The 15,051-nt window shown below is 48.3% G+C and overlaps 1 protein-coding gene across 3 annotated transcripts in view; it reads right to left on the reverse strand.

Annotated features, from left to right (window-relative positions):
• Positions 1 to 15,051, reverse strand: part of GRIK4 (glutamate ionotropic receptor kainate type subunit 4) — a 208,601-nt gene that overhangs the window by 44,911 nt on the left and 148,639 nt on the right. For all 3 annotated transcript variants that reach the window (XR_010375917.1, XM_064470856.1, XM_064470855.1), the window contains exons 7-8: positions 13,274 to 13,327; positions 1,216 to 1,377 (exon numbers count right to left, since the gene is read on the reverse strand). Coding sequence is in view for 2 of the 3 variants with exons in the window: in XM_064470856.1 (XP_064326926.1) it covers positions 1,216 to 1,377; positions 13,274 to 13,327 (216 nt within the window). In the remaining variant the exon portion in view is untranslated. The remainder of the gene's footprint in view (positions 1 to 1,215; positions 1,378 to 13,273; positions 13,328 to 15,051) is intronic.

A 15,051-nucleotide genomic window follows, 5' to 3' on the forward strand; every position in this document is an offset into this window, starting at 1 on the left:
TTACTTTTTCATGCCTCCAAACAGTCCCTGGAACTGTCATCCAAATAGGAAGCTGCCTGGTAGAAATCTATGGAGATGTAGCAGGGCAGACAGCAAGCTCACTGCAGCCGCCCCCACCCAGAAGAGCTGGGAGGAGAAAGAGCAGGGTGGTCCCAGGCAGGTACTAACCGTGGCCTGAGCTCCATGTCAAGCCAACAGGATGTGGGCACAAAGGGCAGAAAGCTCCTGATTTTGCCTGCTTAAGATCACTCTGTAGTGATAATAAGGAGGTTTTCAGCAGTACCTAGCTGCCTCAGCTTGTCAAGGGGACTTGGAGTTCATTAAAAATGATGCAAAGGGTTCCACCAATGGCATTTTCTCTCTCCCCTTCCCCAGTTCCAGCTGCAGCTCCCTGCTTTCCCGATTTGGCAAATCTACTTTGCAAACCTTCCCAGTTACAAAGAGTCTCTAGGGAGGATTTTGGTGCTGATCTGCACGCTCATCAGGGAGATGTTAGTGCATGCAACATAACACAGGTCCTTGGCACCTGCCAAAAGCCTGGCCCTTTCTGTGCTATTTGCATCCAGAACCCCTTCTCCTCAAGCCATGTTCCTAGAGGTAAATACACAGGGACAAATTTCACAAGGGAGATGCTGAATCAAGGCTGCATCATCCCCTGCACTCACATACTAAATATAATTCAGATTAAGATTAGGCTTGAATTTAAAGCTGTACAGCCATTCAGGTACAGACAAGCTCTCTAGAGTTCTACAGCCATATGGCTCCCCAAAATCCCTTTGGGCGACCACAGGCTTTCAGGGTCGCCTTAGTATCCTCCAGATGAGGAGGCTCCCTGTAAGTCACAGCCTGACACCCCGAGTCCTCTCCTACCTACTTAACTAAGGTGCTCTGTCTGGTTCATTCTCCCCATTCCTGGACCGCAATCTCCCCAGGACCACCAAACGCAAAAGCCAATCCTAGGTACAGCAGTATGACAGCAGCCTGGTGATGTGCCCGAGCTCTTTAGCACAGGGGTTACATGGGTCAAATAATTAGTCAATACCACGCACCCACACCTTGGAGACCAGTTTCTACCTCTGCATGGTCTTCACACACCCTGCATTGCCAGCGTCTGCTCAGAACCAGCCTGCAACAGTTTTCCAGAGGTTTTCCTGATGGACTATGGCAGCTTCTGACTCACAGAGGCTGTGGACAATGGGAATGAATTTTACTTACCGCTGGCCCAGTAAAGGGAGCATGATCACAGTTCTCCTGCCAGGACTGGTTGAGACTCTGGACAAACTCTTGGAAGAAAGTGTGAGATTGGTTGAAAATTGAAAATCCCAGGATGTTGACTCGGTCATCCAGCAGGCTGTCCAGGCGCTGGAGGGAAAACTCCTAAAGCAGCCCAAAACAGAAAACGGGATTAGGGAAGAAAACAGGCACCAAAATCTTCAGAAGCACTCAACACCACTGAAGAGAAGAGGGGACCACGCAGCTACAAGAGCCTGCATGTGGAACCTACTGCCTCCAAGCTGGGGCTGAAATCCACCCGCCAGCCGGTAAGGAAGAGCCTGGGTGCTAACCACGACTCCACCCAGCAGGATTCCTATCTCAGGCTTTTAATAAAGATGTCAGCCAAGTCCAGTACTTCATTGGCCGACTTCCACAAAAACACCAAAACCCCTCCAAAAGCGGGTTCTGGGAACTTTTCACTTCTGAGCTGTGGTTCCTGCCAACCATGCCTGAGTGTGGTGGTGTTCTTTGCAGTTTATAAACCAGCTCTTCTGACAGAGGTTCTCTGTAACACAGGGGTTACAGCAGAGACAGGGAGACGGGTGATATTTTTCAGATGAAGCCAGTAACCTGCTATAACCGGCCAGACCAGGGCAGCTCTGCTGTGGGAGGTCCAGAGCACAGAGATCCTGAGCAGATTTAACCTTCCCAAGGATGCTCTCTCCAAGGCACTCCCAGAAAGAGGTCCCTGCTGCGTTCCCCACGAAAACACTGCTGTGCCCAGGCATCGCTACGGCTGAGAGCCCCAGCCAGTGCAAGCACACAGGCAATGACTGCCTATCCAAACCTGAGGTAGGAGGGATCCCCAGGCCACCAAGACCACCAGACTGTGGAGACCCATATCTGGAGAGAAAACAATGTCCATCCTTTCCTTTTTTTAATTTCCTTTGAAAGCACCCTGAACTGGACCCCAACCTGGGTGGCAAACATCATCAGCTGAGTGAAGCTGCTTTACCACCACCGTATCCAATTCAGTGATACAAAGTTTAAACTGTTAAATTAAATCAGTTCCTCCCCAAAGGGCAATTCTGCCCTGCTCCTTTGTACCACTGGGTACCGGGAGTAGATGCCAGTCACAGGACACCCTAATGCCCCTGTGGAGGGTGGGAACATGCTTTGACTGTGGGCTTTGGTGTGGTGCCCATCTTCTTGCATTTCTGAAGAGCAAAGTGAGAAGATGTACAAAAATGACTGTAAAAAAAAAAAAAAAAATAGCAAAAAGGGAGAGCTTTATTTTGCTACTCACGTCAATGGGAGCAGTTACATGACAAAGTCAGCTTCCTGGAGAAAAGTCCAGCCCTCCCTGTCCTATTAGCAGGAAATAATAGTGCCTTCCTCACTAATTTCTGTTTTGCTAATTGCTAAAATGGAGTGAGAAGGTGGGAGTAATAGTTTCAGAAACTGCTGGATACCCGTTCTCTCCCATCACTAATACAAATGTCTTTTGGCTCTGTGGACTCTGAGATCTCAGCGAGTCAAGTGATTTTTTATCTTTCCTGCGTATGCACGCACGTAGGAACACTGTCTGTAAATCTCTGAAACACGGAGTTACAAGACTATTCCAGCACAGCAAACTCCCACGAGAATGTGATCAGACACAGGATTAAGTGCATTTTGGACACAACCGCATTAACGTTAGGTAACGTGAAATTGCCTGTGAACTATTGATTCATTTGAACGATATTATCCTCCTGCCTTCCTGACAGGTTATCCATTTACCTATGGCACCCTGTCAACCTGTGCAACAAGGGCAGATGGCTAATGAGGACCTGGGCCCGAGGAGATCCTGGGTGTAAGCAGAGCAGCAGGAGATATGTTGAGCCCCTGCAAAATACCACCTCCCCCCAGCCACAGCCATGAGGCAAACTGCACGGCGGCACAAAGCGAGCAGCTGCCCGACTGCCTTCTTGGCTTCATTATAGCAGAAGCAAAATGATATGTTAGGTACCAAAACAGCCACGGAGTCCAAGGCTTCAGTCTCAGGCCAAACTACCCCAATCTCAAGGCAGTTGAAATTAGTGCCTTTACTTAATACACCTTTTCTCCCCTGAAGACTTTCTTTCTCCCCTAAGCTTTCGAGGTTGCTCAGGCCCTGGCATGTTTGTTACCCTCTTCTCCTTAAATTAGCAAATCCTGGTTAAGGCAATGAGCACCGCTGGTCTCAATTCACATGGAAGAAACTGAGGCAGAGGTTTCAGGATGAACCCTCACCCACATCAGCCCAGTTTCCCTCGGGAAATTCCCATGTCCCGCCCAGGATGGAGGCAGCTGCTGGGGCTCACTGCCTGACAAAGTGATCATGGGCAGACCCAGGCACCCTCCCCCCAGAGTCAACAATTTGCTCTGGTGCAAGTGTTAACAGCACCTTTTTCCGAGCTCCCATTAGTGGTGGCTGGTCATTGCAAGCTTTGGTCTTTTTACAGCCAATACTCTCCATATCCATCTTTTTCTAGGCAAGCCTCCAGCTGCAGAAAACCCCATTTCTGTTGCTGTCACGTTCATAAAGCATCCACCTCTAACACAACGGGGATGGCATGGCCTGTACGTGACCCTTTCCCTGCACTGCTCCCTGTCCTTTCCCTCCGCCCCAGCTCCAACCCTCTGCCTTTAAATGTTTTTCCAATCAGACGTGCGCAAGAGCATTCTGTGGGCCCAGGTCAGAAGCAAGTAAATGAGCCATGAGCTGCCTATGCAATGAGATGGAGATGAACCATGCTTGGGGGACACACTTCATCTGCAATGGAATAAGAGAGATATGGTAAGGTCAGGCTTGCTACGGGGGGCAAAGGGGTGAGAGCATCCAGACAGTTCAGTAGCTACCAGCCCAGCTTCTGTTCCTATTTGTTTTATCCTTTCCTACACGGTCATTCACCATGCTTGACATTTCCAAACCCACTTTTTGCAAACACAGACTCATCTGCCATTCAAGTCCTGCACCACTCAGCTGATTTCCAGAGCTTGACGCCCCATCCATCAGCCCTGGTCCTACCTCCCGATGGCAAGCAACGGCTGAGCCTCTGACGCTGCCTGGCAAGAGGCGAGTGCAGTCAGGAAAAGGGGTGGAAAACCCTGCTCTTGGAGATGACCTTAGATGGCTCCTCTCACCATGTGTTCACATGCAAGCGTTAACCTTTACCTTTTCAAAGATCAGACTGAGGTAGAGAAATACTGTTGAGATTTGAGAAGCGAGACTCAGACGCGTGAAGGGCTCTGTAGCGGGTGCACAGGGATTTGGTGTCATATCCAAGGATTTCTCATTGAGACATACTGAAGCTGACTTTTGCCTAAGCTAGGAAATATTTTAAACAGTCTGAGCAGAACCATGGTATGTATACCTGACCTTGCCCTAACTGCTAGACAAAGCCAGTGCGGCTAGTGTTCACAAAGAATAGTTTCATAGCCACCTCTCCTCTCCTCATGTAGTTACTCCTTATCTGCAGTGCTGGCTGGTACTTTTGCAGGCTAGGAGATAGCTTTCCAACACACTAAGAGCAAGGAGCCATTAGGAAAATAACTCACACCTGTCAGCAGATTCTGTTTAATGGGGGACTCCAAGCCTTGGTGCACCCTGTCCTAGCCTCCTCTGTCTGCACAAATACGGTTTTGTAACCACATACTTCCACGCAAGATCAGGGCACCTGGTGAACACAAGAGGGTTGTGAACCAAAGAGATGGCTGCAAGCAGCATTTCCCTCATTACCTTCTAACTCCACTGCCAATGATTTTTTTCCCCGTCCCTACACTGAAACGATTGCAATAGTTGACCAGCACTTTGCCTTCTGTCTCAGTCCAGATCCTTTATGCCAGTGCAATGAGAGGCACAGAGAAGACCATTAAAAAAATCATACCAAGGCTAATTTCATGTACTGGCTGCCTGAATTCTTCCCCCTCTTTTGGTCTGGTGTTCAAAGCACCCACCAAAAGTCAATATTGTATTTAATGAGATCTCAGAAGTAGGAGGCTCTGAGGGTCTTCAGCCAAAATTAATGAACTTTTACAGAAGAAAAATCCCCAGGCTTTGCTCAAATCACAGCAAATTCCGCAGCAGCACCAGGCAATTACAGTGTAGGTTTTCTGACTTCTACTACAGGGCTGCAACAACTAAATATGTGCTGTTAAATAACAACACTTAGCAATTCTATGGCACTCTATATTTTCAAAGTGCTAGGCACACATTAGCTAATTGAATACAAAGGGGTTCCCCGGGAGACAGGACTGGAGGAGTTATTAGAGGATGAAGTCACTCTTGGGTTTCTGCGCTTCATGCGGCACTCGACCTGCATTCTCACTTTACAGCAGCAGACAAAACCTACGGAGTGACCCGAACATTTAGATCATTGGGAGAACCTGGCTAATAAAAGCCACAGAGCCAAGCTCTGTAATTCATGATTTTAAAGCCATGAGCTTGGATTTTCTGGCGTCGCTACCTATGAGTTACGATCAGATTTACAGGCTATAGTCTCCATTCCATTAGGAACATAAACCCATAAGATACAAGCGTATTACTCAGTGCAAGTCTCTTGACTTGCACATTTGGATCACATGCCAGCCGATACTGAATGGACTCAGCACCCACAAGCCCTCTCCCACCTCAGCCCACACCAGCAACAGGGCTCCTGCAACACACTGGTGGGTTCCTGATGCAAATCCCCCTCCTGCCCTGCCTGTTTCACTCTGGCACCCTAACACAGCAGCGGCAACATGCTAGTCCTCACATTGTCTCAGCACAGTGCCGTGGTAACGTACAAAATCACTGCTGCCTTGCCCCGTGGGAACTCCTGCCAGGAAATTATTATGCCCAGAATACAGAGGAAGAAACTGAGGCACAGAGCAAAAAACAGCAAGCAATTAAAAATCTGACAGCACAATTCAGCCTAAAAGAGATGGGATTAACAACATGCCTTACAATGCAAAGCATCAAAGCCAGCATTCATATTTAAACATGTAATTAATGGAGTATCCTCCCGAATCTGCACCTCAGTGATCCACTCCCAGAATAAAGTAGATCCCACAAATGGTGGCCAGGTCTTCCCTCACTACTGGACCCACAGCCACGGATCAGACCCTCCCTCCCAAGTCTAGGGAGAGGCTGGAGACTTCTGCATGGAAAGGGCCAGTCGAGCAGGGATTATTAGTGTCGTAAAAGGCAGCCTGATAAGACAATGCTTTTTAAAGTGCAGAGCTGTGAACCCTCGAGATTCCCCTGCACTGCCACACTGTGGTCTCGCTTCAGCAAGTGGCTCCTGGTAACTGCTTACCCCGCAGCGGCGAGACGGCCAGTTTGCTATTCAGCGCTCTGCATCAGCTATTGAGCTCCTTCCAGCTTTATCGATTTTGCTGGTGATATTGTTCTGCATCACATTTGTGTGTGCAGAACCTCACTCCCTGACTCGATTTTTATCACATTTTTAATAACCTAGATCACCTGGGAAGCAGGGAAACAGCGACCACGACCTGCACGCTGGAGACAAGTATAAAGATGGGCTTGTTTCATTTTTAGTGACCTTCCCATAACCTCCTCAGCCTCACGCCATCCCAAGCCCCTGGAAGGAACAGGATTTTCTCAATTCAACCTACACTGACAGCAAGATGTCCCCCTCTCTCCCTCCTCTCTCTTGCTTACTCACACATGTGGTTATCTTCCTCTCTCAAGTACTGCAAGGACTTTATTGGCTTTTTGGATCTGTTGATTAGCAGCCTCCAAAACACCCTCTGACGCTGTCACAGCCCAGTGCTCAGCAGGAGAAGACTGCTGGTGCTGTAAGTTCAGCAGGCTGCACTGACCTCATTCCCCTTGGTCCCAGCCAAGGATCTGGCCCTCTGACGGCAGTGAAGGCTGATTTAGACCAGGCACAGGCTCAATGTGGGTCCAGAACACACTGTACTGTTCCTTCTGTATTTTCATGTGGGATAGGAAGGAGAATACTGGGCCAAGGCTTCCATTTCTCTATTAAGCCCTCGCTCTGGCAAAACTTCCATTTCAAGAGTATTTGGGGCTTGGAAGAGCTGTCACCCTCCAAACACAGGCTTTCAATTCCCATACTGAGATTGCCTGGCAGCTTGTGTGCAGGAGCCAAACTTTCAGCTAGTGCAAAGTCAGCACAGCTCTAGTGACTTCACTGCTGAGATCACTGGATGCCAATGTGCATCATAATTCACCATTGCAGGGTTAACCAGAGGAGATAAAGTATCTCAGCTCTTGGATTTTTGGGCAAACAAAGCTCTCCCCAGGGAGTCTCTCCCCAGGCCATGGGTGGCAGGACTAGTACGCCTAGTCTAAAGGGGCAGAAGTTACCATCCTGGTCCTATTCACACGGAATGGATCTGGTGCAAGTGCTCTGCAGCTACTCCAGGTTTTCACGGTCGAGGCATGAACATGTTGTGTCCAGTGGAAGACCTGCTGACAGAGGGAGCAGAAGCACTGCTCTATCTCCAGGGATACCCAAACAAATGGCTAAAACATGGATTTCTCACAAGAAGCTTGTGACTTTAGCCTGTGTCACTGAGGTCCCCTACAGTCCTCTTATACTGATGGAGATCTTTAACAGCAGCAAAAAGTACAAGAAGGAAGAACTGGTGGTGCATCCCATCCCCCTCCGTAACAGAGGCACACTAGGAACTGCCACCTGAGCGTCACTGACGGCCTTGTCCACGGCTGCGTGAGCATGACGTGACTGGGACACCTGGCCCCTGCAATGGTCAGTTCTTCACAAACTGGCACCAGTGACCAGCTTCTCCCCTGAGGTCGTCGTGCCGCCTCCATTAGATGTAGCAGTGGAGAAAATACCTGCCTTTGCCTCTCTGGATGCTGTTTGCCCTCAGGGCAGAGCTGCTGAGTCTGTTAATCATTCCTAAGCTCCTCTAAGAACACTTTTATTTATTTACTCAAGTGGACGATATTATGTTAAGTGCTTTATGGTTTTCTTGAAAGGCTCAGTTTATTTATAAACTATTGAAAGAGTCAATAAGTTTATAATGGGCCACATGTGAAAATCAATTTCTCTGAAAGAAAAAAAAGTCATCACAGCAACAAATTGTGGCCTTTTGAGTAGGTAAGTGGCTGTGAGAGATCTACCCAAGGCACGGTTATTCAGCCACCGTGTAGTTAAAGAGGAACTGTGATCTCAACGAACTCGGGCAATTTAGGTGAACTGTCCGTATATAATGTGCTTGCTTTTACAAAGTTGACACATCACAAAAGCATCAGTGTGCCATATGCTAGTAAGGATGGGTCTTTTACCTCCTCATGCAAGGAGAGCTATTAAATTTTGGAGACTGTTCTTCAAAGGAGAGCACTTTAGGAAAACACATTGCCCACATCCTTAGTGAAAGCAATTTACTTCAACTTCTCTGCAGGGAGCCTGAGGTTTGAAAAGTGACAAATTCTCAGAGAGCAAAGAGGTCAAGTGCTAATGTTGGGACCTGAAAAGCACAGCTTTTGGAAAACAAGGGGTAGGAAGTCTGAACGACAAATAGGACAAGACAGTGTGAGGGCAGAGGAAGAGAGGTTTGCTCTCACATCAGAGGGCCTGGGCTGTATCCGAGAGAATGATTTACTCAACAGCTGGAAATCAAGCACAGGACGGACTCTGAACACCACATAAAGACGAGCCAGACAGGTAAGGTAGCACGGGCAACAGAGTGTAGGGAGGTACAGTTATTGCTTCGTCTAAATCCTCCTTTTCTCATGCTAACTAGAATGAGGAGAAATTGCTTTGGCATCCTTGCAAAACTCTGATTTGTTTGCCCTGCTACACATGCCGCTAAAAATATGAACCATAAATCCAGGGAATGATCAGGGCTCTAGAAACAGGTTTGCATCCGCTACTGGGAATCAGGAAGGCTGCCTGGACTGCAAAGTAAAATTTGTCAGAACATAACAAGAAAGCCCACCTCCTTCATTTGTGCAAGGGAAAGTGAGGGTGCTTACAGCCAGCAGACCTGATGCAGTGAGGCCAAACACCACAGCCAGTGCTGGAGCTCATGCCACAGAATCAAAGAAAGAGAAGGTCATTTCACCAAGAGAAGTTAATTTCACAAAGTAGGACCAAAAACCTAAGCTCCACAGTCCCAACCAAAAAACTAACCCATAGTCCACTTTCCCTCTGCTTTGCTTTACATCATTCCCTCCTTACAAAGGATGTTACCATAACGGCAAGCTACCGCTGAAACGTGTGATGTTGTCTGGGTGATTTGGACACTAGTTTCCCCTCCAGTTCCAACAGGGCACCCAGGACAACAATTCAGCTTTGAAAACCTCATCCTATATGAAGACCAACCTCTTTATAAATCACTAGCAAAGAAGAAAAAACAGGAAACAAAAAACCAAACCAAAACTGATTTATCTGGGCTCTGGAAATTGAATACGGCAGCTGTTTTATCAGCACCACCACCTCCACACAGTATCGTCAGGGAACAAAACTGCATCCAATGAATAGTGTGTCTGACTTAAGGCACTAGTAAAACTCCTTTACACCTTCCTTCTTACAGTAATAATTTTAATTGTTTCAATTATTTCCATCTAGTCTCCTTGATAAATGTTTTGAGATTCAAACCCAGCCTGAGGTCCATACGCTATATATATATATATAAAAAAAAGGAGAGGCAAAATAAAAGACAAAACCAACAACAAGCTACAAGAATTAATTGTAGCACAGGATTTTGGAGGCATCCAACACCTTTCCTGCTTTGTGCTGCTGATTTCAAGGATTTCCAGCACTAGAAGGAATATTTTTTTCTATGCACAACAGCCTGCTTGCAATGCTTTATTTATGGACTGCATTATTAGTATTATTACTACGATTATTATTATTATGGAGCACACCATTGCCCCCTTATATGGTCATAAGCTGTGTGGATACACAGAAACCCGGTGCCCCTCCGGGGAGCCGGGGAGGGATGATGAGCAGCTCAGCTCAGCTCAGCACAGCACAATCCAAGGTGCTGGGAACAGCTGGCCACTGGGTCAGCCTTTGCCATTAATCATCAGGAAATTTCAGCCCTCCCAGAAGGATAAGCCCCAGAGCAAGGCAGTTTGTCACCATGTGTAGATGCAATGAAGAAACTTGAGTCAAATTGAGAGGTTTTTTGCAAAGGGACTGAGGACAAGGGGTGCTCGGTTGCCACAAGTAACCCGTACGCGGATGATGGATGTGGGGAAGAAAAATGCAACAGACCTGCTCTGTTCTGAGTTTCATTAGGACTCCCGGAAAATTTGAGTTTCTATTGCTGACAAAAAGGGTCCCTTGAGCTGGCTGAAGGAGGCTGATAATGAATTCACATGCAGTAAATTAGCCTGTGGATATTTTTACATCAGGCTGCTCGCCTCAGCTCCGATGGAAACGCATTGGGGCCGAGGACTTCCTCCTCATTTGCTCCCGCAATCTCCTGCCAAAGGCTGGCATCTGCTTTCACGCGCCGTTCTGCCTCCCTGCTGAGCGGCAGGGAGAGCAACGCTGACGCTATCTGCAGTCATCAGGCTGGCTACGGAGCAGCCGTCACCCCCGAATCACTCTCCCCATGGACCAGCACCAGGGAGTTGCAGCAACTTGCCTCCCTCTAATGCTCCGCAGAGAGAAGAGCTGTGGCACACAACTAGCTGTTGGCTGGGATGTGCTTATTAAATAAAATTAATGCTAGAAGACAGAAACAGAATTCCCCTCCAGTGCCACAGGGCAGGTGTTTAATTCAACATTTCATCCCCTTGTCTTTTTTTGCCTGAAATGTTTTTCCATCTCCAAGTAGCTTAATGCTATACAGACTGTCTATTCCCCTCTGATGGGTTGTCCCCCCATTTAAAGCCATCTTTTTACTTGCTCGCCTTGACAGCAGTTCACTATGATTTTATCTTTTATATTAGGCAGTGATTGCAAAACCTCAGAGGGTTCATTAGAAGCTTGATAATCCCTCCAGATTTATTAGTCTAAATTGCTCACTCCCATCTCTCATCCCCATTTAAATATTACTAATTTCCTTAAACATCTCTTCCATCTGCCCAGGTTTTGCCTGATGTCACCTTTCTTTAACAGTCCCTGCCAAAAAAACCCAGTTAGTTCTGCTGAGGGCTGATCTTTGGGACAAAGTGGTAAAATAACAGATTAATATCCCGTGAGAGTAAATGGCAACAAAACTCTTTCCTTTCTCACCTGCCTCAGCTGCTGTAACTGCATTACACTAGATGAACGGATTTCAAAGACAAATTTCACCTCCTGACCTCAAGCAAACACTTAATCACACCCGTGCTCAAAACTAGTGTGGTGGTGGTGGCGGCGGGGAGCTTAATTTTTGTAGTTATTTGCGTTGTCTGAGCACCATCCAGGAACATGGACTCCACTGTGCTGGTGATGTGCAAATAGGAATCCCTTACTATGTGCATAGTCCTGGTCCACGCGGTGCACATTGGCTGCTGGGACTGGGGAGGGCAAGTGGAAGTAGAAACAGTTGTGAGGGCCAGAGGGCAACAAGAAAACGACTTGCTGGGACTGGGAAACGACCGGAGTGGTTTAGCATTGTGAGCAGGACCTGATGGGGATGGCCATCATCTATTACCAGCTCTACCAGCAGCACCAGCACAGCTACAGTCTGACTTGGGGGGTTAGAAGTCACAAAGCAGCAGCCACTGTCTTAAAACATGTGACCTTCACCTCCTGAGGGTGCACATCTTCCCCCAGCGTCCATCACTGGCTGATTCCCTCCAGGTACGTCCCTTCCTTTTGCTTTCCTGCACAGTGCCAATCATTTGCATGGGGATAAACAGGAGCAGTGAAGCTTGTTCTTACTGGACTGATATTGAGCAAGGTTAGGACCTATGGATCGAGCACTAAGCAGGAATCAGAATGCTATTTACTTCAGGTAGGAAGCGTGTGGCTTTTTCTATATTTTGCATTTTTTCTCTTTTCTGATATCTCCTTTCCCTACCCCTTTTCATTCTCTGTCCCAATTGCTCTCTTGGCTTTCAACCCCTCCATTTCCCTCCTTCCCCCTCCTCCTCTCCTGCCTACACGTTTGGCTCCATCCGTTCCCGTCTGTCTCCCACCCAAACACAAAGCGTGATTCAGCTCTCGGCTTTCCTGGCACACACATACCCTGGCATAAATATTAATAGAAATCAGAGAATATGAGTATCATTTGGGGTTGGAAGGCACCTCTACTTAATCATCCAGCCTATCTTACTGCACTCAGGTTTCCATCATTCCCATACCAGCATTAATAGGTAGGTATCTGGTCTCCCCGGCGGCTGCATTTCCCCCACGCCACTTGGCAGCCTGTTCAAGAGCCTTGTAGCTGCTGCAGCAAGAGAAGTTTCTCTGATGTTTATTTTGGGTTTCCCCCTGCTGCTGCCTAAGCCCATTACTCTTTGTTTAGCACAGTACTTGGGGATTTAACCACACGATTCCCCCATTAATGTTATTAGTAGCTATAAAGCCAAACCACCAGAGGCCATGCTGAAGATATACCCTGCTCTGCCTCTCAACATTTATGATATCATCCTTCCTTAGTCTTACACAGGCACTCTCAGAGGTGCAGCAGAAAAGCATGGGGCCGTGGTGCCCTCTGCACAAATGCCCCAGTGCAGCTTGCCCTTCTCCCAGCGTGGGGAATGGGCTCAGGAGCGCGGGGAATGGGCTCCAGCGTAATCCTCCTGAGCCTTCAGTCAGGAACCACCCATCTGCTGGGGCTTCCCAAGGACCTGCACGTCTCATTCCACTGGCTCCAGCCACAATCTCTACAAACCCTGCCTTCAGTAGCTACGTGGGATCAATCGGTGCTGCTGGGCACCCATCAGCTTTCACCTCCAAAAGGCTACGGCAAGACTTTCCCTGACTGATGCACAGGTTTGCAGGGTGACACCGCTCCTTGCCTCCCGCCCCCCCTACCACAAATCCCCCCGCTCCAGAAGCACGTGGCTCTTCCCAACGCTCCCACGAGCTGCGGAGATCAGCTCCCATTAACATGACTCTACACGCACACGGGAGAAAAGCCGAGAAAAACGTCTTACCAGATTAGTGAAGATATACGTGTAATAGGCAGACGCCATTCCCAGTTCAGCTGCCTGTGAAGGAGAGGAAAGGAGATTAGACCAGAGCCTGACAATCTTCAATCTCCACTCTGGCAAGGCAGAGACTGGGCCACATTTGCTTTTTCATCCTTATCGCTCCGTGCAAGCGCTGCTGTCTTCCTGCGGGTGGGGAAGGGTGGGACACAGCAACAGAATTTGACCTGTGAAATTAAAGTCTGGGGAACCAATTTTTCATCAGGACTGAGCCTACCTCTGAGGTCTCCTCTCCGCAACAGCACTGCACAGGGGATGCCTGGCAGAGAGAAACCACCCAACACTGCCCGAGCCGCAGCTCCAGACCCCTGTGACCATCCCCACTCCCTCTGGGGCAGGTGCAAGATGACTTTCAGGGATTTCTGCATGTGGCCCCATCCTGCAGGTGTATCCAGCCAAGGACAACCTGGAAGGAAGATGTGCATTGGAAGGAAAAGCTACTGCACCCCCAACAGCCCGTACAGAACCCGGCACGGCAAGGTGGGGTCCCGCAGCCCCAGCCCGAGGCCTCCAGAGCCCCTTGGGATGAGGAGTTCCTCAGGTGTACTGCGTGTTTGGAGGAAAGCAAGGCTGGCTGAGGTTTGCTGCTTTGTTAATGGATGCTGCTTCTCTCCTCTTCAACTACAAACATCTTTTTGAACATAATGAGGGAAAGCAGCAGTTGAGAGAGCTCAGGGCTTGTCTCGTTTCACTACAAACAATGTGATGCAGAAAGCAAGGCAGTAAAAGCTCTTCTGGAGTTACAGAAAAAGGACAGTCATCCCACTGGTGGTTTTCCCAGATGTATCAGTCAGATTTGGGCTCCAGTCCCACAAATTAATTAGGATGAATGAAACCTAGTAACTCAGCCTGTTCTTCAGAATTTAGACAGGGTTGTGATGGCCACAGAAATAGGAATAAAAAAAGAGGGTAACAGTGTATGGAGATGCAGAGAGAAGGACATAGATTTTTCCATGGGGTGATGTGCTCTAGAGGTCACAGACAAGATCATTGAAGAACTTTTCCAAAATTTAAAGTTCTCAGTAAACAAGGAGTTGGTTGTAGGAACAGATGCTCAGGAAAGTGGGGGATTAATCTTTAGATCCTCCTGAAAGCCTATGTTTCACTGCCAGGCACAGCTGGTCTCAAATCATGCTTCTGGACCTTGGCAAAGAGGTTTTCCCAGCATCCCAGACCACACAGAGGAACTGGAGGCAGGGAGGGTAGGACCAAAGGCAGCACCTCCTTACTTGGTTTTAGTCCCTTCCCATCTCCCCCAGAAGCCGGAGGATGGCAACAACAGAAAATGAGTGAAGGAAAGATAGAGCAAAGGGGAGGCTTAGATTGCACCTCTCCCTATTCCTGCCTGTTCTTTACCTATTTTTGCACAAAACTGGGGGCACCACCATTGCAGTGGGAGAGGAGATGGACAGAGGGGAAGGCTTCAGAAGCCCACAGGTGATTGATGGTGGCTTAAGTCTGGCTGTGCCCTGCCCTTTGGTTGCATGTTGTCACCTTGTCGCTCGCACAGGTGGCAAAATGGACACAGCAAAGTCATTTGACCAAAAGAGCACCACGATTCCAGAGGCGGCTGCCAATCTGCCTTTCAGCCAGCTTTCCAGACACCTGCCTGATTTTTAAGCCCCTACACAATAAAACCTGGCACACATTTCCCTCTCTTCTCCCTTCCTGGGGACAGCGATAATGTCAGCTTTCCCTCTGACCCACTTTGAAGTCAGTGCATT

The sequence above is a fragment of the Phalacrocorax carbo genome, chromosome 21 (assembly GCF_963921805.1).
Source record: "Phalacrocorax carbo chromosome 21, bPhaCar2.1, whole genome shotgun sequence".
In the NCBI taxonomy this organism is placed as follows: domain Eukaryota; kingdom Metazoa; phylum Chordata; class Aves; order Suliformes; family Phalacrocoracidae; genus Phalacrocorax; species Phalacrocorax carbo.